Consider the following 24,917-nt stretch of genomic DNA (forward strand, 5'->3'; position numbering starts at 1 on the left):
GAAGCGCTCGGGGGCGACATCCAGCAGTTTGAGGCCCTGACTTGAGCGGGGGCTCTGAGAACACCCCATTCCTGGAAGCAGCCTGATGAGGTCTCCGGCTGGCAGAGGTGCTTCCGCTTCCCCTCCCTGCAAATGGGATGAAAGCCATTACACCTCGAGGGGACACGCAGAAGGGCTTTCTTCTGAGGTGATCCGTGCACAATTCTCAGGTTTTGTCTTCTCTTTTGTCAGTTTTGTTCTTTCTTTTTTTCCTTCTCCCCACCCCCTTACGTTGAATCCCACCTCTGTAGGTTAAGAAGATGATTGATGTAGAAAACAAGACTAACGTTAGCCGAATCTTAAGAAGCCACAGACAGGCTAATTGAGCAGGAACTCAATTTAGCCCTTGTGTGTGAACGTCCTGTGAGATAGCTTGGGACAAGGAGATAACAGGACAGGCGCACAAGAGGGTCTCACCTCTTGCGGGGAAGTCACACTCTCCGGGCAGAGTGCAGGTCATAGTCGCTATCGGAGGAATTGTCCGGAGGGTTCGAAGATCGGGATGCACCTTCCAGAGCTGTGAAGGGAATAAACCGTGGTGTGCTCCGCATGTCCCTGGATCCGCAAGGTGAGGCAGGAGGGCTGGGAGGCCCAGCCCCAGGGCAGCATCGGCAACAGCCCCGGCTGCATCTCACTGCCGTGGGGCTTTCCCTCAAATGCCACCGGCCTGGTTATTCCCCGCTGACATGTGCTGGAAGGGCACATGGAGGAGCCGTTCCCTCGTGTCCTCCTTGCTGTGCCTTACCTGGGTAAGCTGACAGGTAGGGGTTCTTCTTGGGTGGCTGTGCGTAGTCGTTGTCCTCTCCTTGAGCCCTCAGCCCCTCAGCCCGCGGCCTCAGGTTGACGGTGCTGTTGCGGTGGAATGAAACTGAAATAGATGGCGGGAAGGAGAGAGCATCAAGGACCGCGGAGGTGCCTCTTGGTGCCGACTGCTTCAACAGAAGGTTGAAAGTTCTCCCATGCTGCTTTCTGCAAGGCACCAAGTGGCTGGGTCCTCTGCTTCCACCCAAGGCAGGAGGCCGCCACGCGAACCGGTGGTGCGGAGGGGCTGAGTAAGAGCGGGACGGGGTGTGCGCAGGGCTCAGCCCTCGCGCTGAGTCACCAGGCACCGGTGAGTCAGAGCGGCGGCGGGGCAGGAAGCTGGGGCAGCAGATCCGCGCAGAGGCCGCTCACACCACAGCCCCGCGGCCTGGCTTGTGGTCCGGGGGCAGCTTGGCCAGAGCAACCTCTGCGCGAGTCCAAAACCCAGGTCCCGTGGCCGGGAGCTTTCGGAGATTGCTCCGCACAGGGAGTTCAGAGAGGTGCGGGCAGGGACCACGACCGCAAACCTGCCCTTCCCCATGGAGCACCCGTGTGTGCTCCTCACCATTTTGGTTGAATCCTGTGGGGCCAATCCATTGGCGCTGCTTCTTCTTGGAGACTGGAAGGGAAAGGAGGGGGGACTGGTGAGACAGGGCCTGTCAGATCTCCCCAGGGAGCTGCCTGATTCCTCTGCCAGAAGTGGGCTGCATCTCCTTTGGCTGCTTTCCACCCCACGGCTGCTGCCCATGAGCTCCATATGCCATCCCAAATAATCTGCTGTGCCTGGTAATCCCTCTGCCACGTGGTGAGACCCTTTGGATGCTCGGCATGGCTTGTGGAACACGCTCCACCTGCTCTTTTGTGTCCGCACCACACTTAATCCTGCCGCGGCGTGCAAAACGCGCCACGCTGCCTGATCCCAGAGGCTTTCTATGTCAGTGCTGCACTGGGAGACAATGGGAAAAAGGGATTTGTGCCACTGAACCCTGGGGCAGGAATGTTCCCCTGGGAAGCATCTAGCCCTAGCTCCACAGATCTGCTGCAAGAGGCTGGCCCGGGAAACCACCGGCATCTCTGCAGGTTTCACGGCGGATGCGAGCGGCGGTGCTGGGGGCCCAGCAGTTCCAGCTTAGAGCTCATCACTTACTTTTCTTCATCAGTCTTTTGTAGGCAGGGGGTCCACAGATGAGCAGGAGGATGCTGAAGAGAACCAGAGCCAGGAGGATGCTCATGATGGTGCCGGCTCCCAGGCCAGCAGGTTGCGGCTTGGAGTCCTGGCCTGGGGAGAGGAGAGATGGGTGCCATGAGCTGGGATCACTGTATTCTGGCAAGGACCAGCGCTGGGAGCCGTGGTGACCCAACCACCCTTTCTGGGACCACGGTGGGGAACAGGGGATGTCTGCACAAGGATATAGCCCTGCTGGGCTCCCTGGTGCCACCCACCTTTCCCAACCGGGTATATCCCCGCGCACGCGGCGCGGCCACGCTGCTGCTTACACACGACGCTGGTGCGGGAGCAGGTCCGGAGCGGCCCTTGGCTGGCCGGGCAGAGGTGGAGGCTGCGAGTGGCGCAGGTGACGCCCGTCATCGGCGGCTCCTTGAGCGCGGCGCTGGAGGAGAGGGGCCCGCAGCGCAGCTCCCGGCACAGCTGCCTGGCCCACTCGGCCCGCTGCGCGGGCTCATCGCACAGCGCCTGCCACCGCTCCCCGCGAAACACCTCGATGTGCCCCTCGCAGGGGGTGAGACCCCCCGCCAGCCTCCGCGCGGCCCGGGGCTGGGAGCCTGTGCGGGAGAGGCAGAGCAGGGTCAGCGAGCGCGGCCGGGGGGCTCCGTGTCCCCAGGAGCAGGTGCTGCGCGGCAGCCTGCGGAGCGGAGCAGGGTGCTGCGCTCTGCACCCCGTATCCGCTGGCTTTTGGGCAGCAGCGCTGCCACGTTTGCTCTGCACCTCACTCTTTCCCGTGTTTTCCTACGCGCGCACCGCAGAGCTGCCGCGTCTGAAACCCAGAGCTGCGGCAGCACAGGGCCCAGGGGGCTGCTGCCAGGAACCGAGCACGATATGGAGATTTCCTGTTTTGCCTTCGTGTGAGAAAAGGCGAGGGAGTGGGTGGATGCCTGAGCGTGGCAGGGTGGCCGTGGGCCCCGGCAGGTCTTGGAAGAGCGGTGGAGCCCCAGGGGACTGTCAGGCGAGGAGTCTGGCAGGAGTTGTGGGATGGGATTAGATCCCTACTTGCTTGCAACCGGCTGCAAGAGGGGTGTCTGCTTTAGAGAGTAAACATGTCCTCCCATGCCCAGCAGATGCCCAATCTAGAACTGGTGTTGCAGAGAGGAACAACACCCTGAATGCTGCCCCTGTGCTCTTCTAACCCCTAACCGTGCCCGCCCGCACCGTGCACCAGCCAACCCACAGGCATGGGACTAGTGAGCTTGTCCGAGGGAGGACACATAACCAAGGCGGCCCTCTTGCCAAGGAGACTCTCACCAGAGCAGATGACGAAGGCGGGCACTTTCCCCCGGTGGTCACTTGTTTCATTGAAGCAGTCCAGGACTGAGTGTCTCTTGCAGGACTTCTCCATCTCCCACCGCACGGGTAAGTGGCTCCCCGCCTCCGGCACTGTGCTGTGCCCGATGACGAGCTTGCCGCAGTTCACTGCCTCACAGATTCGGGAGGCCAGGTCAGGCCAGGTGTCCGCGTCGGCCCCTACAGCGCCCCACAGCCCCTGCCTGTAGAGCTCCACGAACCCTGAGCAGCTGAAGTTGCCATCCACCAGCCTCAACCTGGCAGCACCTGGCAAGAGGATGCGGAGAGAGTGGCTCGTTACTGACCAGGACGTCACTTATGTACCTCGTGTGGCAAAAAGTCCCCAGCAGCCGTACTGCATGGGGAGCAAATCACTCCTGTGCCTATTTAATCGGAGAGATGAACACTCCCTCTGCAAGGACGACTCTCCTGTAGTACGTATGTGCTGCATCTCCAGGGTATCCGTGCCCACCACCTGTCCCTCTGCCAGGTCCGCGGCACCTGGGCCACCCCTCTTGCTGCGGCCACCAGCGTACGGAGCGGAGCCACTAGCCCATGTGCCATCGTAGAACGGAAAATCATCCCATGCATTAGAGCCGGACCTGTCCTTTGGTATACTGGGTAGAGAGGATCACCTCTCGCCATCCTCTTACCCCATATACCCATCAAGGTGTGCCAATACAGCAGTCGCATCCTGATCCTGCTGTGCCCATGAATGGATGAGCAGTAACTGCACCATTACTGCTGCAAATGGCATCAATAAGACCCCGGGATCTCCCTGAGATGCGTGTCTCACAGGTTACACGGACTTATTTGCTCCCCGTGAGTAAATGAGTGGCCAACAGACACATTTCCTCCTCGCCACATCAGGAGCAGCTGCTGGCGCAGCCGGGCAGGGACCGGCTCTTACCAGTGGGCTCTGGCGCAGTGGTCTCGGGCGCTGGTGGGGGCTCGGTGCTGGCTTTGGCTGGCTCTGAAACAACAAGGGAAGTGCCAAGTGGGGCTGACCGTGCCGCTGCGCGGGCGGCTGCGGGAGAGCTGGGCAGTGGGGCTCACCGCTGCAGGCCAGGCTGACGCAGTCCGTGTGGTTGCTCCGCACCCATCTGCACCCCACCGGCGGGGCCGCCGTGCCCGCGCACTGCAGGGCCTTCGTGCACGCGGCCTTCCCGTAGAGCGGGGGGCCCACGGCGATGGGCGGCCCGCAGCCCAGGTGCCTGCAGACGGCTGCTGCGGTGGCGGCCGCGCTCATCCTGTCCACGGACACTCTGCTCCACCGGCCGAGCCACTTCACCTCCAGCACCCCTGAGCATCGGCAGCCTGTACCGGTGAGCCGCAAGGCCGGCTCTGCGGGGAAAGCACAGGTGTTAGGGGCTTTCCTCCTTGTCCCGCGAGCTATCAGCACGGTTTCCAGCACCGCTGCAGCCGGCAGGACCGGCCTTTGGAAGGCCGAGGGCTGCTCCTCAGCCGGGAGACGTGCCTGGCTCCAGGGCACCTGCCTGCTCTGAAATGGCAGCGAGGGCTGCTCGCAAAATGGAGGAGGGAGGAAAAGGCGCCAATCAGGGGATGCACGCAGAGGTGCAGCTCAAAGCACGGGTTGAGATGCGTGTGCCCTGCGGGTGAGTCCGCATCCGCAGGGTCTGCGTGGGGGCTCCGGGCGCCTGGGAGGGCTGGCTCCACGTCCACACTCACCTTCAGGGCTTGTAGCGTCTTCTCTGCAGCTGCAGAGGGCTGCAAAGGAGAGAGACATGAGTTGTGCTCCTGCCCCTGCGCAGTGATGGGACTGCACAGGCTGAGAGCACCTCTGCTGTGGGAAGCGTCCCGTGCAAAGGGAGACACAAAGGGAGACGCAAAGAAACCCCCGTCCCAGACCATGCAGTGTGTCCCAAGCCTTTTGATGATGTTACCCTCCTAGCAACACTTGCTTGAAGGCATTTGAGGGTCCTGCTCGTATTAAGAATATAGCCTTAAAAACATGTGAGAGGCTTCTTGCTGGCTGGCTCCTTGCCGAGATGAACCATGCAGCTCCAGGGCCAAGCTCGCAGTGAGCAACATGTGCTAAGGAAGCGGTCAGGGACCCTAGAGCACCTGCGCAGGCTCCCCATGGCCCATCACCTGCCCTGGGAGCCGTTGTGCTGGGTGGCCATGGCCGGAGTTGGTGTGTGGAGCCCCGACAAGTCCCCAGCGGATGGGGGCACCAGTGTCTCCAGGCTCCTGGCCGACAGAAGCTATTTCTGCACAAGATTCACTAGTTACCATGGGCCTCTGCATGTTGCTTGGGTTCCTCATTGCTCACCAGGGAAAATCGACATCTTTGCCGCTGCTAAGAGCCCAGAATCCTGATCTCTAACTTGCTTAACACGCTGGAGTTTCTGCATTGTGCATCCACCCTCTTCTCTCCCAACACCATTTTCCTCAGGCATAAAAGAGCATTTTCTGACTTTCGTGGGGAATCTACTCTCACCTCCTCCTCCTCACGCCTTTAATTAAAAAGAAGTATACGAACAACCTCATGTGGCTTGGCCGTACTTCTTCCTGCCAGGCTAGCTGCACGGCAGGCCTATCTGATGGCATCCCCGTGGCACCAAGTGCCCCAGAAGCCCGCCTCCAGTGCCAGGCAGAACCGAGCACCCGCAGGTACCTTTGCTTGTGGCTATTGCTGCTTATTTCAGCCAGGCAGGTTTCAGCGCCTGTGAGGGCAACCACTTTTGTTTAAATCTGGTTTGCCTGACCCACACTCTCCGTCACTGGGGAGGCTCTGGAGATGGTGTGACCCCCGTGAGCAGAGACTCCCGGGCGTGCGCGGCAAGTGGTCCCAGCACAGGGGACATTTGTGCCGGGAGAAACACGGGGGTGGTTGGAGCTGGACCCAATGCTCCTCAGCAGCTGCTTTGGAAGGAGATGCTAATGCATGAGCTCCTATGTCTGCAGATGGAGAGCAGAGTGCCCTTGAGTATCTGGATGGTAATGTAGTGCTGGGCCGGTAATGACCGTCCTGGGAGAGGAGGGGATGACCAGGAGTTTTGGGGGCCAGGACCCACATGGCCCCAGCTGTAGCAACCCTTGGGTTCACACTTTGCTTCGGGCTGTAGCAGGGCAGAGCCCCATGCCTTTGTGTTGCTTTTTAAGTTCAAAGCCCCTTTCTCTGCGCCCTAGCCCTTCTTACAAAGCCATCCCAAACCTCTCCTCCTTGGCAGGAGGGGCTGAGGAGGGTGAGTGCATGGGATGCCCAGCCCCAGCCTGTTCCATGGACAAGCCCTGGGGCACAGACCTAGCACAGCCCACGGTGCTGGAGCTGTGCCTTGTGTTGAGCCCAAACGCTGCCGCCGCACAGGACCCCGGCACAACCCGCCAGCCCCCAGGGGGATCACCCCCACCCAGGGTACTCACCCCATGTCCCCACGGCGAGCAGCAACCCCAGCGTGGGGTGCTGGGCTCCCATTGGGACCGCTGGTGGCTGAGCAGGAGGGTGCCTGGGGTGCTGACGCCTCTGCCACCCAGCCTGGGGAAGGGCGGTAAGGGGGGGACTGGGAGGAACAGTCTGTTTTTCCTCCCTCTGTGGTTTCTGCGTCACACTTCGCTTGTTTGAAGTCTGAACCCATCAGCTTCTTGCCAGATCCTGCAGAATGCTTAAGAGTGATGAGGAGAAAGAAGCCCAGAGGGTTCAGGCCTGACCGCAATGTCCATCCCCATTCTCCATTTCCATCCCATTCCCATCATCATTCCCACCCCCATCCCCATCCCATTTCATCTCCATTCCCACCCCCATCTCCATCTATCCCCATCCTCACGCCCATCCCAGCCCACACCGAGGGTTTCTGTATATTCAAATCATGCAGCAAGCTGCCTTCGCCGAGGGAAAATCCCACGTCTAGCGAGAGATCCCTTGACTATGGGTGTCGATGAACTAGCTCAGTGCACGCTCATGCTGCCAGGAGAGCGGACACTGCATTGCAGTGGGGAAACCAGTGCTTGTTTTAAACTCAGTGCCCATGGCCTTGAGGGTCTGTCTGGGCTGGGATCCCACCTGGGGAGAGCCGAGATTGCTCTTACGTAACTCCAGTCCCTGTCAGAAATAGCCTCCCCGCTTCAGCCACAGCTTCCCCTTGCCCTCGCCAGCTTTCTTTTTCTCTCCCCCGTCTATATTTACTCCCTTATCGCCGCCTGCGGTTGCCAGTCGAGGTGAGCAGCTTTGTTGCTCTGGGGCAGGAAACCTGCAGCAGCCAGAGCTGCGTGACCCCCCCGGCACGGGGTGCAGTGGTGTTGGAGAGCGGAGGGAGAGGGGGGCCGTCGATTATGCCCTAATTAATCCTTCCAAATCCAGGTCATGCATGCTAATGAGGGTGGCTGCTTTCCATCGGCCCGGGGGTGTTTCTGCGAAGGGGAGAGTGTCTCACGTGTGCCTGGATGCCGGGCTGCTTGTCGTGCCTGGGGGGGCTGTTTGATGAGGTTTTGGCAAGTCTGTCCTCCTCCTCGCGTTCTCTCTCGCACCTCATGCTGAGGCGAGGTGTCCCTGCGCTCGCTGTCCCTTCCCTGTGACCCACAGCAGCGGCCTCGTGCTGCCCAGGTCCTCAGCTGTGCCACCCAGCCCCGCTTCCTCCGCCTCCCCCGGTCCGGCCCAGGCTCTTCTGGGAGTTTCCTGCCCCAAAACTAGTGCCGGGCTGAAGATTTTCCATGACTCAAGAGGAAGCTTGGTGGGGCAGTGGGAGGGCAGAGATGCTCGGGGAGGATGGGCAGAGATGCTCGGGGAGGATGGCAGAGATGCTCAGGAGAACCTCAGAGATGGTCAGAGAGGATGGCAGAGTTGCTCCATGCCAGCATGGCACATGGAGCTTTTTCTGGGCCTGGGGATCCTCCCCTGGGCTGTAGCACACACAGGGCTCTTGCTTGCTCCTGCTGCAGAGGGGCAGGGTCCTGGCAAGGCAGGAGATAAAGGCGGCACCAGGTGGGAGCAGGCGAGCCAGGGAGGGCCGGTTGATCCCCATGTACCGCCAAGGAGACCAGCATCAGCACTGCCTCCACGTCTGGGCTTTCTTGGTGCTGCTCAGACCCCTTGCTGGTTGCTGGGTCTTGGTGCTGACTATTTTCCTGGCTGCTGGGTCTTGGCGCTGACTGTTTTCAGGCTGTATGGGCAAATCCTTCTCATGCAGCTCAGGGGGTGCTAGGGAAGGTGAGGCCAAAATCACAGCAGCTGAAGGCATATGCCAGTCTCGGGTACCATTTCTATTATTATCCATGGGTGAAAGCAGGCAAGGGCCATGTTTCTGAAAATTGTTTTTACTGTTTACTACCTGGAAAAAAAAATCGTCCAAGTGCAGAAAGACTTTTTTTTCCTCCCTATTTCTTACCCTCTTCTTTTTCTCCCCTGTGCTGAGTTACAATGACAGAGAGGCAAACATGCGCTGCTCTCCACAGGGCTCTTTCCATGCCGACCACTAGCATTTAACGCTAGAGTAAGAAAATCATTTTGTATTGACGAAAAATAGCAATTCCTGCAAAATTTTCCTTCCATGAAGTCACGTTGCTTTTCCCCCGTGACCTCTGTGCTGCGCAATGCCCCAGTGCCTGCCTTGGCTTGCCCTCTGGTATGATTTTAGCCTTTCTGATCCCTGTTTTCAGACAGGTTTTATCACACAAGCAGGCTCCTGCAAAGCAGCTGGCACTGGTGGTGTTGCTGGCAGCTGAGCAATGGCTCAGTAAGTCTCTGGGCTAAACACTTGCTCTTTTGTAAATATTCATGCTAGAGCGCTCCCCCGTTTACATGTTTGCTTGCACTTTGCAGCAGGGCACATGAATAGTTGATGGCAGCCCTGCTCGCTTATTCACGGGTGTATTACAGCACGGAGAGCATGGGCTCCAGGGTGGTTAGCAGCATTTCATCCCTCGTTAGGTGGAGGCTCGAAGCAGCAAACCCGCTGCGAGCGCGTTTGCACGGAAAGCGTGTTTTGATCTGCTGCAGTTGGGCTGTGCTGTGAAGCACGCGCGCTAGGATGTGCTTCGCCCGGCTTGCTGCGTTTGTTGCAGCCTCGTGCTGAAACGATGCAGGAGGAACGTGCAGGGGAAGAAGAACTGTTGGGAGCAGCGGTGCCTGCGGCCAGACCAGGAAATCCCTATGGAGATGAGCCTGTCGCGCAAGGTGAATGTCTGGGCTAGTTGCACCAGTAACTCAGCCAGCTCTGTGATGGGACATCTAGCCAGGAGAATCCCAAATCTTACCCTAATCACCACAGAGTGCCTAAATCCCATGGGATGCCTGGATGGCAGCTGGTCAGGTCTCCTCTTGGAGAGGAGTTTGGACCTGGAGGCCAGAGCTGCTTCGAGACACCACACATGATATTCACTCGTCGGCTCTGCTCCAGCACCCCTGCAAACCACCTGTGATGTACATCGACCCACTCTTTAATCTGGGCACGAGGGCATCATCTATGTGTTGTGACAGATGAAGATGTTCATAAAATCTTTCCAGAGGAGCTGAGGATGGGGGGAGTGATCGGATGTACCAATGCACTCCGTACCTATGAGAAGCATCCACTTAAAGTGTAGGAACTGCTTTCAGTATAAATATGAACCAGCTTGTTAGCTGTTGCTGTGGCGTTGTTATCCTAATGATCACGGAGGTGATTTTTCTCAGCACCTGCCATCAACATGCAAGTGCATAAATACCACCGCTGCTGGTAGAAACAGCATTTTGCAGCAGCTGCAAATAAACGTTTGGCCCTGATGTAGTGCTGTCGTGGCTGGTGATGACCCCTCTGCCTCGTCACCCCGAAGCCTGGGCAGGAACGCGAGCGAGCAGAGATCCCTGGTCCTCCACGCTGAGGATGCTGGTGGAAGGACTGTGCCAGGGACAGGGCGATGCAACCGCTCCCTGGGTATGCTGGGGTCAGTGTGGTGCTGCCAAGCACCCTTGCAAATGCACGAGGGACTTTGCCACCCTTTTCCCTGTGTCGACGTCCCTCCCATCCCTGGCTCTCGTGAGCCCGGCTGGGCTCCAACGCAAGAGCAATGCAGCTCCCCATCGGCAGCCCATGTCCCCGGCCCCGGCACTTGCAGCCAGCCATTTCCTCGCACCCGTCTCTTTTGTCTTCTCTCCCCTTTGTCTGGGAGCTGCAACCCGCTTTGTTGCTATTTCGGTGCTTCCTCCATTCTTGCGGCAAGTGGCGCGGCCCTTTTGTTCTCGGGCTGCCGGGGCCGCTCCGCTCGGTAAACAGCTGAAGGATGTGGTGGGGGGCAAATTTTCCACTGAGGCAGCTTCCACCCCGCCGCCACGAGGTAGGTCCCCCCAGCGCCCACGGGGCCGCCAGCACCGCCGTGCGAGGAGCAGGGCTTCGGCGGGAGGAAGTTGTCCTTGCGGGAGGGAAATGGAAACCCGCAGATGGGGTGATAGGAGCCAAGGCAGGAAGATGCACTTCGGGGTTAGGCTTTCCAGTGGAAAGAGGTGTGTGCAGCGCAGCGGCGCCATGTGCTTTGCTGTGTGGCAAAGCGCTCCGGAGAGCGCGCCGGGCACCCGGTGTAGGGGAAGGAGGGGGCCGTGGGCCACAAGAGCTGGGCACGTGGGGTCCTCGGTTTGCAGTTTGGCTGCTGGGTGCTGCACTCTGCGCTCGGCTGGGCTGCATGTGGTCACCGAGGCCAGCAGTGACCTCAGCTCTGCTAAGCTTTGGGTGACCTTGTTTCAGTCAGGCTTGGGTTCCTCCTCGGGCTCAGCAAAGGACGGGGAGCGTGGGGATGGAGGAGACAGGACAAGACACAGGATCTGGAGCCGCACGGCTGTGCTATGGGCTGGATCCTGGCTGCCGGCATCCCTTGAGTGCCCTGGTGAGGGCTTATAGGCCTGTGTGTCCCCAGGAGCAGGGCCTGGGGTGCGGAGGACCATGTTCTGGCAGGGAACGGGAAGGCACAGGGTGAGTGCTGGCTCTGTGGCTGCAGAGGGCTGGTTAGGGGGCTGCCACGCCAGTCCCTGCCATCCCACATCCCTGTCACTCTGCATCCCTGTGACCCAATGCCCTCCCTGCTCTGGCGGGCTGGGGAACAGGACCTCTGGCTCTTCCCACCTTGCCCATGCCCAGCTAGGGGACCTCCTGCCATGGGCATCTGGCTTGTGGTGCTCAGTCCTGCAAAATGGAGACAGCAACAACAGGGCACAGGAGTAGAGGAAGGTGCCTGGGGAACCAGCCTTGCTCTGGGGATTGCTACCAACCAACTCAGCCACCCATGGCCACAGGACACGGCGACCCACTTCAGCTACCCACTGGGAAAAGCTTTTAATGGCTGCATGGAGCCTGGCAGAGCCGCTCGCCTGTTCCAACATCCCTGTCCTATCCAAGTGTGCTATTAGGCCTGGTGTCCACACTGTCCCGTCCCCCGCCCCAGCATGCAGAAAGTGTCCAGAGAAGATTCCTGGAGGAGACGGCCACAACAAGATGCCAAGTGGTCCCATCCAGGAGACTGTGCCCTCCTTTCCCGTCCGTGAAGCTGGCTCAGCCCCGCATCGCCGTGCACCCCGACCCACCGCCTGGATGCTCCTCGGTACTGTGGGCACTCGTAAGAAGGTCAGGCCCGGGCCGCAAGGGACCGATTTCTGGGGTCTGTGCTGCCTTTCCCTGTGGCAGGCTGGTGGCTGTGTCTGTCTGCCCAGGTCTTGGCCTGCACCACGGCTATTTTTCCTTCAGATGCAGATGCTAGTCCTGTGGCGTTAGCAGCCGGGCACCCCGTCCCTGGAGCTGGGTGGATGGAGGGCAATGGACAGCCTAGAGATGGCCCGTTGCCAGCCTCAGTAGGCAGAGGCCTGCATGTCATCGTAGTCGCTGCCGTCCGAGGTGTCAGGGTCCTGCGCACATCCCCCCGAGGGGCAGGAAGGAGCCGGCCGACCTGCAAGGAAGGGCCGGTCAGGAAAGGCTGGGCAGGGGGCTGCGGTTGCAGGAGGAGCCTGTGCGCGATGCTGCAGGGCAGAGGTGCCCCGCAGCCCTGCTCCTGTCTCCCCTGCCAGCGTGGCATCCTCACCAGAGCACACGGACGCGTCCCTGGCTGCCTCTGCGCCCTGCACGTTCTCGTACCACTCCCCTGACGAGGTGCTGGAGCTGTCCGCAGGATTGGGCTCTGCGGGAAAAACAGGCACTCAGGGATGGGAGAGCTTTGGGACAGGGACAGGCATGTCCCCCAGGGAAGCCGGGGAGACCAGGAGGTTTTCATTGACCTCTTCCATCCCTGCTCCCATCCCCTGGGGTCTCACCATGGCCCTTCCCCTTCCACGGCTGTCCCTATCCTTACTCTCATCTCCTGGCATCTCACCATTTCCTGGGGTCTCGCCATCCCCATTCCCCTCCCTGGGGCTTCCCCTCCCTGTCCCCATCCCCGGGGCATCACAGCCCCACTGCGTGTGTGTCAGCATGGCCAGGCACCTCCTGACCTGCGGGGGAGTACCCAGCGCTGCCGTACGCGGCGGGCGCTGCATTCAGGTGGCTGCTGTCATCGGGGGGCTGCAGGCAGCTCCAGGGGCACGGCGGAGGTGCGTTGCTGTTGCAGTAGGACTCTGCAGAGCTGGAGGAGCTGCTTGCTCTGCTGCAGGGTTGGGGGAGCAGCACGGATGTCTCTGCACGGCACAGGGACTGCATCAGCCTCCGGGCCACTGCTTGCCCAGGCCTGTCCCCACTGTGCAGGGCAGGTACACGGATGGTGCTGCAGGGCAGAGGAGCCGCTTCACCAAGTCCCTCCCCATCCCAGGACAACCCCCAGGGCCCTTTGTACCCTCTGCAGGGACCGTCCCATCCTGGCTCGGCATCAGCGGGAGCAATTGGTCCCCCGGCTGGCGTCGCAGGGAGTCTGCACAAGAGAGGAAACAGTATGTCCACTCTGGTGCGGGCGCAAAGGGGGCTGGATTGGTGCATCACTGTGCCCAGGGTATGGTGATGCCCAGGTTCCCAGGGGCACACTCACTGTAGAAGGTGGAGAGGGCCACAGGTGGCTTGCTGCTGAAGTCATAGTGTTCATAGTCAGAGTCGGAGTCGGAGTCCTTGGCTGCCAGAGGGAGTGCGAGTGGCTGGTCTGCAGGGCAAGACCCCACCAGCCAGGCCGTCACCACCTGGGATCTCCTGCCCCATGGCCCTTAAGCCTGAGACCAGCTCCTGGCCACCACTGGCTGGAGATGCGCGTCAAAGAGGAGCCCTGCAGCTTGTGGCGGGGCTGTCTGGTGATGGCCGTGAGGGCAAAGGACAGGCCGGGTTCTGGGCCTCATCCTGGTGCTCCCTGGAGCCAGGATGCATGGGAGCAATTTGCTGGTCCTACCTTGTCCTTTTTGCAGAGTGAGGGGCATCTGCCTGTAGTCGTTGGAGACTGCAGAGGGCACATCAGGGCCCTGAGCACTGTGGGTCACCAGAACTGGCCCAGAGAGCAAGGGAGAGGACACAGTGTGTGCTGCAAAGACAGAGAGGGTCCCTCCTCAGCTGGCATGGGGCCCAGTTAGCCCAGCTCTTATGGCTGTGATGAGCCTGGGGAGACCCCAACTGAGAGCACAGTATAGCGTCCATTGCGGGCAGACCCTTCTGCACATGCCTCCGGAGGGCTCCTTACCATTCATCTTCCTCATCCTCAGCAGGGTGATGATGAACGCCAGAGTGGTGAGCAGGAGCAGCGCACCCAGAACCATGCACACGATGAGGAGTGGCGGGATCTGGGTTCCCTCACTCGGGGAATCCCCAGCTGGGACAGAGTTGTGGATGGTGAGACAGAGAACAGACAAACCTCGTGACACCTGGAACTCCCCTTTCCCTCCCTGCCCTCCCCAAGCTCAGCAGCAACGTAGGTGAGCCGGATGCCCCTTGCAGGCCAATGCTGCCACACATCTCTCGCTGGGCAGAGATCGCCATGGTGCCCCCACACTCAGACTATGACTGAGGCTCTGAGAAGCAGGGACAGGGGTGCCTCTGCCGTGCAGACTCACAGTTCAGGTGTGTCACACTGCTTTGTGTCGGTGTTTCCATTGTGGTCGCCATCTCCAAGCCCTGGGAGCCTGGAAGGACAGTGGATAAAAGGCGAGGCAGGAATTGGTTGGGGCAGAAAAAGCAGAGTTGCAACTTATTTGTATGGGGGAACCACAGCTATACACAAGCGCTCGGACTTCGGGTTGGTACTCATCTCCATGGCCAGCCAGGGATGCCTTAGAGCAGGGAAATGCTGCCTGGCAGGCAAAGCTGGAGATGGGGGCAAGCTGGTTATGACTCCAGCTCCTGCCCCTCGGCTGCAGAGGGCTGTCACATACCATTGCAGATCACACCAGCTGCCCGGGACTGGTGACAAGGAGCTGACTTGTTGTAGGTCCACTTGCAATGGGCCAGCGATGGCTGCAGCCCCGTGCACTCGTAAAGCATCTTGCCAGGCAGCGTGTGGTTGAAGGAGGGCCGCTCGAGGGGCGGCCCGCAGCCCAGCATGTGGCACAGCACGCTGGCCTCCATCTCATACCACGTGCTGTCACACACCGTGCTCCACGTGCCCCTGAAGAAGACCTCGACACGGCCAGCACAGCCATCCTGGCCTCCAGAGAGCTGCCACTGCTGGTGCTCTGCGGAGAAGAGGGCAGATCTTGGGGACCGGCAGGAACATGCAGACCTGCATCCCATAAGGATAAACACCAGGCGCTTCCTTCCCAGGGGATTTACCCCTTCTCAGGGGAAAATAAACCCCGTTAAGTCTCTCCTGTGCGGGGCATTGTCTCTGGCATCTGGGGGAAGGCTGCTCCAGAGGACAGACAGCACCCGGGCGCAAGGGACTGACCTGAGCACACCACACCAGCATCCTCCTTGTGGCTGCAGTCGTGTTCCTGGACGGCGGGGCAGTCCCACAGACGGTCCTCGTGCCCTTGGCAGCTCACGTCGTCCCGCAGGATGAGCCCGGTGCCCCGGCCGAAGGCAGCGCTGCCCAGCGCGTGCAGAGCCCAGCCGCACTGCAGCTGCCGGCACACCACGTCGGCGTCGGCCACGTCCCAGCCGTCGTCGCACACCGTGCCCCACTTGCCTGCCTGCTCCATCTCCACCCGGCCCTCACAGCGGCTCTTGCCACCCGCCAGCCGCAGCCTGTGGGGACCTAGTAGACATATCCGGGTGGCACTGACTTGCAGGAGAGGGTTGGCCAATGGGTTGGGGCACCTCCAGGCCACAGCTCTTACCTGTGCAGGTAGCTCGAGCCAGCCCTGCTCTGCAGCAGTGGGGCGCGATGGCCAACGTCAGCAGGCAGGGCCCCTTCTCCCAGCCACTGCAGTTGGCCATCGTGGCCACGCAGACAGTGTGTGCTGAGGGAATGGCTCTGGGGCTGAAGGGAGCTGGCCCCACAGCAGCAGCGTCTGCCACACTGGACTCCTCCGCATCTCCGCAGTGCAGGTGCTTGCAGAGCGCGCGGGACGCGGCGATGCTCCAGGACTCCCGGCACACTGGTGTCCACTGCCCGTGGTGCAGCGCCTGCACTGTTCCTCCACAGGGACCGCTGCCGTTTGCCAGCCGGAGCGCAGCCATGTCAAGGACGCCTGCGTGGACCACAGGCACGTGTGAGGATGCAGGAAGGCACCCCTCTTGGCCAGGTAGCGGTGCCCCCAGGCTACTCATCTGCAGGGGCTCGGGACCCACAAGCCCTCCCACCTACACGCTTCCTTCTGCACCAAGATGTGGCCGCATGTGCTTGCCAAGGAGATGAGCTCCAGAAATGCAAGCTTCTCTGTCTCAAGGGCTTTCACCTACTCCCACTTGGTGAGGCAGGTACTGAGCAGGGATTTTCCTCGCCCCTCCTGCTCTCACCTGACTCCACAGAGGCATTTCCAGTGATTCTGCTCTTCAGGCTGACAGGAGACTCTGTTGGCCTCACCTGGGCTGGAAAAAGGAAGGAACAGTCATGTGATGAAGTGAGATTTTCCAGGATTGAGAGCCCCTCTCTCAATCCTCACCAGTATGGGCACCAAGGCACAGGGCAGTTCCCCAAACTTTCTGATTCTGAGGTGCCCTATTAATGCCCAAGAGGAGCTGGGTCAGAGGGAAGCCCCCTCCAACCTGCTATGATGGATGTGGGATGGATGGATGCACTGATGGATATGTTCATGTCTAGAGTGAAGCTGAGAACGGGCAATGGGAGAAATGAAGTCAAAAGCACTAGATAGGTCAGCGGCTATTTAGAGTCAACCTGAGACCTGCAGTAATTACCAGCCCTGCAGAACTGGACCTGCTTGTCCCATATGCAAATTTGGCTCTGCATTTGGGCCAAACTAACTCCCATCACAAGGCCAAGAGCCAGTCTGAGGACTTGTTTGCTGGCTCAGGCTGTCACCCTTTACTTACCCAGAGCTCTCTTCTCTTGGCAAGTCTTTGCCAAGAGAAGAGCTCAGCTTGGGATGCCCTGGTCAGCTATACTAGTTATGCTGGTTCACCCCTGCTGAGAAACTGTCTGGGGAGGATCAATTAGGTCATTTGCTGGAGGAGTTTTTTTTCCCTCTCAGTCATTGTTGCAGAGCCACAGCCCTGTGGGCGATGGAAAAAGATCCCTGTTGAACCCCAGCTTCTGTGTCTGCCAGGCCTGGCTGGCAGCCCTGGCACCTGGCTGGGGACACGGAGACATTTGGGAGTGGAGAGGAGCCCAGCAGCAAAGCCCTCCTCCTCGCACGCAGCCAGGCCTGTGGCGTCACAGGGACAGGAACCAAAGCAAGCCACTGAAAATCCCTCTCAGCAGTTATTTGCTCTGTCTTGAGCTCTGCTGCTCCATGTTACCCCAAAGAGCACTGCTATCTGGCTTTGGTTCTAATAAAAAAACCTTTTACCATGCATCAACAGGTCTGTCTTGAAGATTTCCACCTTCACTTCCTTTTCCCTGGGGGTCTGAGTGATTTTGTTGCCCCTCTCTGTCCCCCTTTTCTGTAGTTTTTCTTCCAGCCCTCTGAATTTGTAAAACTTGGAAAACAAAGCCAAAGGGAAGCATTTGGATTGCTGAATAGTTTTGGCAGGGCACAGCACCGAGTGTTTTTGGAGGGAGAACAGCAAAACCACCATTTTGGCTCTGCTCTAGTTCTCACGGTGAGGCTCAGAGGTACTGCAAGCAGCAGCCAACGCGGCTGTTGCAACTGCAGGAGGCAAAGCAGGCGGCTACCCGAGCACTCCCGTGCGAGTTGCTGGGTTTGCTCTCTTGTACATAGGTGACAGGACCAAGGGATGCAGCTCTGTTCACATGCCGGCATGCAAATATCTGAGCCACGTTGGCTCACGCACAGGGGCTGCAGCATGGGCAGGAGTGGAGCTGGCATCCTGCTTCCCATCTGCTCTGGCACGTCATTTGGGAGCAGAGCTGCAGCATGGCTGGAAACTCTCCACCACACATGTAAACAAGCCGGACTTACTCAAAAATGGATTTTAAACCAATAGTAGCAGCAACCTGGCCCAACCAAACATTAAAAACAGTGAGTCAGGCCTCACCCCAAATCGTGAAACTGGGTTAGAAGAGGCGGGTTTTAGGAGATAGTTCTTTCGATCTGATTCCAGGTCTATAGCTCAGAAAGACGAAGTCATGACAATTTCCAAAATTTCTTGAGAGCTCAGAAATTTGGCTTCCCTGTTTCCACAAGGAGCTCATGAAATACCATGACTCAAGGGGAAGGTGCTTCCCAGTGAAGGAAGATGTCTCACCAGCTACCAGGAGATGCATGGTAAAACCCTGCCACTATAGGGCTGCACCTGAGCCAGGCCACGTTCCCTTCCTGCTCAGGAAAACAGCTCATCCGAGGTGTGACCTAGGAACCCATTGCCTTGGGTTCATGTCTGGAGTTGTTGCCCATCCCAAGAGGCCAAGGCACTGTGAAGGCCTCTTGAAGGTGGGCCCAGCTGGTGGCTCTCACGTGCTGCTCTTCTGCCTCTACTTAGCTCCTGCGCACACAGCCCTGTACAGCCCGAAGTGCCCGTGAAAGGAAGCCCTGGCACTTTTCCCGGATGAGACTAGGACCTGGAAAGAGGCTGCAGAAGGAAGGAAAGTCTGTCAGGAGATGGAGCTAGCCTGTGGGGTCAACTCTAGTAAATGGTGGCCTGAGAAGGAAGAACTCTGCATGCTCTCCGAGCAGCATGACTCACGCAGCTCCCCTGTGGGGATAGACAGACCCAGCTCAGGCAGCAGGATGGTGCATGTTGCGGCTCATGAGCCTTGCCGGAAGGCAGCGCGGAACGACAGAGATGACAGACAACATGGCCCCGAGTACCACAAGATGGAGGCTCCGCAGCGAACGTGAGTGGAAGTACCACGGCAAGCTCCTGAGCTGATTTCCCAGGCTGTGTTGCACTTGGGCACAAGTGTTTCGCACCTCTGAAATTAAATCTCCGGGTTCATGCACTGGCCCTCCCAGCCCATGGGCTAAAAAGGTCTCTGAAGATAGGCCAGGAGGGACATGCCTGGAGGGCCAATTCCTGAAGCAGAAAGGCAGGTTTTGAAAGATCCATTTGTAGGATAGATGGAAGCTGAATCTCACTCTAAATGTAGAAACACTGGAAAGCTCTTCTCTGATGGGAAAACCCTGCAGCAAAGTAGTATCGTGAGTCTGAACCATCTCCCCTTGCCACCCTGTCTTCCAGCACACTGCATTTCTCAGCTGAGCAGCACCCTTTCGGCTGCCACAAATACAAAGCACTTGGCATTCCCACCTCCAAAGCTGCCTGGCTTTCATGCCAAGGGTTCCTTTGTGGGGAGAAGCAGTTAGCACCCACAACCCGGTCTCCCCGCTGCCAGGACGAGGCTCGGCACTCTTTCCTGCTCTGCTCGAGCCAGGGCTTAGCACAAGGCTCTCTCTCCCATCCCCAGACACCAGCGAGCTGATTCCACATCTGAATAGATGTCACTGTCACAGCAGTTTAGTTTTAGATGAAACACTTTCATCCCCTCCGCCGCCCTTGCTGGTGGGTTGTGCCCTAAGGGCATGGTATCATTTCAGTCGCGTCTCTCTGATTCTCTCTTCCCTGTCTTGCTGTCCTTTTTCTCTCTCTTCCTTTTAATTTAACCGACATCAACAGCCCATTTCAGCAAGAGCTTTAGCAGGGAGCTGACAGCCCCACTGAGCTGCTTGCTGGGCTCTGATGTTTATCACCAGAAAAAATACATGGCCTGAATTTTCTATTCGGCTCCTTATGGGCAGAGGATGTATGCTGAAGGAAAAGTCTAGGTGTCTTTGCTGTGATTGCGGTTGAAATCATGCTGTTATTTATTCCCCTGATAGCAAAGCATGTGGTGCAGGGCTCCTTGCTCAGCCCATGGAAGCAGCATCTATGGGCAGCGTGAAGAGCTATTCTCCCAGCCTCAGTCAGGCCAGTGCACCCAAAATAAGTGGCTGGAGCAGAGCTGGAACCAGTGATGGGCTTGGGACCACAGACAGACCTAGCACCATTCCCTTCTCTGCTGAAGGCCACAGCCTGGGTTCCTCTCAACTCACACGGCTGAGGGGCAGCACCAGGAGCCCAGCACGAGCACCCGAGGGGGCCCATGCTGTGCGGAGCTGGGTCCTGTCCTGACACCCCTTTCGCCAGCGCGGCTGCGATGGGAGCTGAGACCAACCAGCTAGGCAGGACCAGCCATTTCACATACGTATTTCACATACGGCCACGTGAATCCTCTGCTTTGCCTCAGTTGCTCCCCAGCCTGTGACAGAAACTGCTGGAGCCTGGCCACCTCTCAGGAAGACACATCAAGATGCATAAGGAGATCACTTTAAAAAATTCCATGGCAAATTGGTTAAATGAAATGTGTGTCAAGTGCCCTGTGTTTCATATACCACTTGTCTTTGTGCTCTGTGCTCAGATTGTGCCAAATAGCTTTGAGCTACTGATCTATAAGAGGCTCCTGATTGCAGCGTGCAGCACACTGCCAGCACTGGACGCACAGGTCAAGGAGAAGAGGACTCCCTTCCACTCCCAGCACTCTTACTAGCTGCTACCTGGGTTGATGTGCAAAATGGCAGCAACCACGCACATCTCCTGTAGAAGAGCAAATCCTCCCCTGCGGGCACAACACATCGCGACACTGTTTGTCGCTGAGTTAGCCCCTTATGTTTCTAAATATGCCAGAGGCAACCTATGAAATAAGCACTGCTACTGCAAAATCAACTTTGCTCTAGTTGGGACCTTCACGTGCATTTTAATGACAAAATTTATTTTCTACTTGCTTTAAGTAAGAGCCGGTTAAAATGGGCTGTATGGATACAGTAGGTGCTAGGCACTACAGAGAAAATAATCAAAAGGATCCTGGGCTATGGGGTTAACAGCCTCGTGTTACACTCTAGATCACTTTAAATCCTGCTTTTGCTTCTGTTCCTCAATTGCTACATGATATATCAATTTATTTAACCTACTTGTGTGGGGTTTGCATCAGGATGCCTTTGTGTGGGGCAGACATCCCAGGGCACTGGGATAGAGTAGGCTTCACAAAAAGCAAATGCAGACAGTAGTTTTTTCTTCTGTGGAACAAAATCCCACAAAAAAAAAAAAAAACAAGAATGCCTATAGATTTTTAGGAATGATTCGTTGCTGGTCATTTGAGTAAGGCTCAATATCTACAGTTTGCTGATCAATTCGCTGGAGAATTTATTGCATGGTTAGCATATGATGAGATTTCAGAAATAAACCTCAGAGTCGACTCTAGCAACAATTCCTCTGGCTGCTGCTTTTTTTCTCTGGCTGCTGCTTTTTGCCTGAACGGTCTCCAGTTTTCTTATTAAAAAAAAAAAAAAAAAAAAAGATAAAAGAGATGAAAAAATAGGCCCCGAAAGGCACCTGGGGAGCGTGATGGGCATGCAAAGCAGAAGCAGGACAGGCATAGCAGGAAAAAGCTACTGCTCTTGTGTCCTGCTGCTTGTGAGAGCATCTGGGACTGGCTAGAGAGGGAGGGCACTAGGATGGAGGAACCTTGAAGCTCACCCCCTATGGCCATTCTTCCAGCCCTAACCTAGGATGCTTTAGCACAGGCAAAAGGCAGTTGATTTACAGCCCTGAACAGCCTTGTTAGTAGGTCCAGGACAGCTGTGTAACTTGCCCCAGCCCCATAAAAATGTTTGGTTTTGAGTGTGGGGAGAAAGGAGGTAGTGCTGGTATCCCTCTGTGCAGACCCTGCCAGTGGTGGGCATGTGAGAAGAGCCAGGGCTAAGATCCTGGGGATTTCCTAGGATGTGGAAGTTTTTTCCTCTCAGAAAACAAAACTGAGAATGCACACAGCACTCCCAAAAGTCCCTTTGGCAGCCTTCCTCCTTTCCACTCTTCCTCCTTGAGTATTTAAGTGGCACAAACAGAAGTAAAAGTATTGTGCCCCAAAACATCCAGGCCACCATGAGCAAGGAAGATAACAGAAGAACAGTGAAGAAGCAAAGAGGAGTTGTTATGCAGAAGCATAGGAGATGACGATAATTCGTTAATTGATCAGGAACAACAGCAGCCACAAAATTAGCTGTTGTTTCTGTCAGCCATTTTAGGTGCAAACACACACCGAACCCTGCAAAACTGGGCGGAGGTGATGGCACTGTCCCAAGAAGCCTTTCTGCTCAGATGCAGTGACTGACAAAATGATAAGCGATGACGAGAGTTGGAGAAAAGCCACCAAAATCCTAGCAGTGAGCAGCATGGTGGGAGCGTGGGTCCCAGAGAAACCAGCTTGTTCATTCACTCAGCAGAAAAGGAGGGGATTCCTTCACATGCTGAAGGACCAGTAGGTCGGAGGGTATCAGGGACTGCCTGTGAGCCCATGTATTAATTACAGCAATTATCCACTTCTTGATGCTAATTTCAGAACAATACCCAATGCAGGTGATGTGACCCATCTGTTGGGAGCCTTCATTTCCCATACCGTGGAGACTTACAGAATATTTAGGCCAGGTGCCTAAAATTCAGTGAAGGCCACATTTATATTAGTTGTTTAAATTACATTTTCCTGGGACAATAACAATACCAATAACAGCCCTGGATTATCTAAGGCTGACATTAGCGAAGTGCTTTGCCTCAATTTTTCATCAGCAGAAAGTCTTGTCCGTTCATTGTGGCCATGCGGCCTTCCATTAATTCACAGCTGTCTGCGAAGACTTCAGTATGGGGGGAAAAAAGCAGGGAGAGCCTTCCCAAGCCCATTAATTCACTGACAATTTCCTATTGCCTTGGCCTTGTGTGGCTGTCTATGGGAAGGCTTTGTTGCTCTGCCCAGGCCTGCCACAGGAACCGGGGAGGATGGGGCACTCATGGGGGAAATGTCCCCTAAAAGATTTCTTGGGAGCACATCAGCAGCCATATATTCTCTTCATAGGGCAGGTCTCTGGCCATCTGTGCTCTGCCGTCACCCATCTTCCCATGCTGATCTGTGTGACATGCCTCTGCAGTCAGCCCCATCACCCCTATCATGAATCCCTCTGGTGACTCCTTCTCCATCTCAGCTCTGCTTCCAGGTCCAAGACTGGGATGGGAGGGAAAGCAAGAGAACTTTGTTTTGGAGGGCAATTGCTTTCTTTGGTGATGTTTTGGGGCATCTTGGCCTGGTCATCCCCTCTGACAGGAAGGCAGATAGATTTACAGTAAGTAATGGCCAAAAGAGCTGCCTATATAGAGTAGAGGGCTTGGGCCGTCCTCCACAAGGCAGGAGGAGTTGGAGAGTGGGACAGTTCATCTCAGGGTCCTTCAGATTTGTCCCTTGTGCCCTTATCTCACAATGGCTGTTCGAGATGGAGGAGACCGAGAGCATGGGAAAGACCTCCATCTCCCACCTTGGGAGACACTTGTCCTGAGAATCCTTTTATAGCTCTCAAACCCAGTAACATCCAAAAAGGGAATCCCTTTTGCTCATTCTGAGCAAGCAGTAAGAAGGCATATGAAGGAAAGGTGGCGATCGCCCCAGCCCCATGCTGTGCCTAGCATCTCAGGGTGGAAATAAGGCTGGTTTCCCTTGTTCAGCACCGAATTTGAATCAACCCCGATAACATGCACTCTGTTTGCAGAAACAGCTTCAAGACAGTTGCAACCATCTATGTCTAAGGAGAGACTGGCCCAGAATGGGGTGAAGCAGAAAGTGCCCATTTCCAAGCAGAATATCAAATATCTTAACTTGAATTTCACAGTATAAGACTTTGCGCTTGGAGTTCCCTTATGAAGAGATGAGAAGGAAGGAAATGAGAGGGAGAGAGCGATGAAGGTGGCCTACCTTGTCTGGATGCTGTCAAGAAGAGAGCTGCCAGGAGCATATAGAGCACCTCCATCCTTCTCACAGACTGCCAAGTGGTCCCATCATGGGCTTGGGAGACGCAGGGTCAGACAGCCCTGTCCTTTCTCAGTGAAGACATGGGGTTGGCGCAGCCCTGTGCACTTTCTCTCTCTGCCTCTCTCTCCTTTTCTGTCTTGTGGTTGAGGTCTCCAGGAAGCCAGCTCAGCATCTTGGGGGTGGAGGGAGAGAAGTGAGCAGAACAGAGCAAGTTGCTGGGGTGGCTCCATCCTGCAAGGTGCAGCAAACAACTAAGCCATTCATTGGAGGGAAGTGGCACCCCTGAACAGGGAAGTGAAGTAGATTGAGTTCTCTCATGGCTTTGCTCTGGGCCCATGCTACATGTCCACTGCATCCCTGCAAGTGACAGCACTGCCTTGGGGAGCCATGAGGACCTTGTGGTCTCACACCTACTGGTTCTCAGCCGCAGAGGGATGCAGGACTTGCTGGGGCCAAGATTTGCATCCCCTGCTGTCCCACCAGCTCCCGGATGGGGTCCCACCTGGTGGTCTTCCATGGGGCTCATGGCCCTACCTGAACTGTTTGGTTTCCGTAGGGAGATGGAGGAAGCGGGTGCTGGTGCAGAGAGCCTGAGGGCATCTCCAACAGTGCCACAGGCACCCTGAGAGCCAGAGCAGGAGTCTCTTGGGGAGCAAACTTCATGTTTGGTCTCATCCTGCCGCCACCTCAGAGCAGCCATCCTGCCTTGCCCAGGGACCAAGGGAGGGCGCCTGCCAGTGCATCCCTGCTGCCCTCTGGAGGCTGGGGTGCCCCTCTGTGCCCTGCGACAGGGCAGCAGGCTGTCCCTGGGGAGACCCCACACCTTGGAGCAGGCACCTGGTGGGAGGGAAGGGAAGGGAGCACCCTGCTGGTGGCTATGACAACCCAGGGCCTGAGCTTTGGGGTCCAGTAGGGTGTATCGCTCCCCCTCACTCCCTGTCTTCCTCAGCCACCCACTTTGGTTTTCTGAAACTTAAAATCTTCTAGCATGTGACCAAGCCCAGAGAAGTTGCACACATGCCCAGGGAGTGGGTGATCCCGTTTCTTTGAGAAATTGAGTGGCAAAACAAACACTTGTGACCTCTGCGAGCTGCGTGATTTGTGTGTATGAATCTGTGGGTGGCAGGAGGTCAGCAGAGCGGTTTGGAGCGAGGCTCTCGCAGCCTGACTCCGGCCATCTTGAGCATGGCACTTCCAGCGGGGAATGAGCCCTGGATGCTCCTGTGCCCATGGCAGAGGGCAGCTCGGGGGGTTCGGCACCACAGACACCCCAGACTGAGGAGTCCAAATACCTTGGTAGAGCAGTGCAGGAATGCCAACCGCGGAGCGATGGGAG

The 24,917-nt window shown here is 57.2% G+C and overlaps 2 protein-coding genes across 2 annotated transcripts; both read right to left on the reverse strand.

Annotated features, from left to right (window-relative positions):
• Positions 1–463: 463 nt before the first annotated feature.
• On the reverse strand, positions 464–6,803 carry CD5 (CD5 molecule). Its single transcript, XM_088534174.1, has 10 exons — positions 6,746–6,803; positions 5,048–5,086; positions 4,415–4,702; positions 4,269–4,331; positions 3,320–3,625; positions 2,338–2,622; positions 1,988–2,119; positions 1,406–1,459; positions 785–907; positions 464–556 (listed from the first exon to the last, which is right to left on the reverse strand). Exons 1-10 carry the CDS (start codon positions 6,795–6,797, stop codon positions 471–473), a joined length of 1,428 nt encoding a protein of 475 aa, XP_088390300.1. The 5' UTR covers positions 6,798–6,803; the 3' UTR covers positions 464–470.
• Positions 6,804–12,125: 5,322 nt separating this feature from the next.
• CD6 (CD6 molecule) lies at positions 12,126–23,808 on the reverse strand. The gene is given in 13 exon segments (XM_088534195.1): positions 12,126–12,223; positions 12,356–12,526; positions 12,762–12,944; positions 13,100–13,174; positions 13,289–13,396; positions 13,637–13,765; positions 13,922–14,050; positions 14,292–14,360; positions 14,610–14,909; positions 15,122–15,430; positions 15,513–15,866; positions 16,135–16,206; positions 23,525–23,808. Coding segments are annotated over 13 exon segments (2,226 nt in total). The 5' UTR covers positions 23,754–23,808.
• Between the last annotated feature and the right edge of the window lie 1,109 nt (positions 23,809–24,917).

Source organism: Tinamus guttatus, unplaced genomic scaffold, assembly GCF_059628265.1.
Source record: "Tinamus guttatus ecotype Peru unplaced genomic scaffold, ASM5962826v1 Tinamus_guttatus_pri_ptg000546l, whole genome shotgun sequence".
Taxonomy (NCBI): Eukaryota; Metazoa; Chordata; class Aves; order Tinamiformes; family Tinamidae; genus Tinamus; species Tinamus guttatus.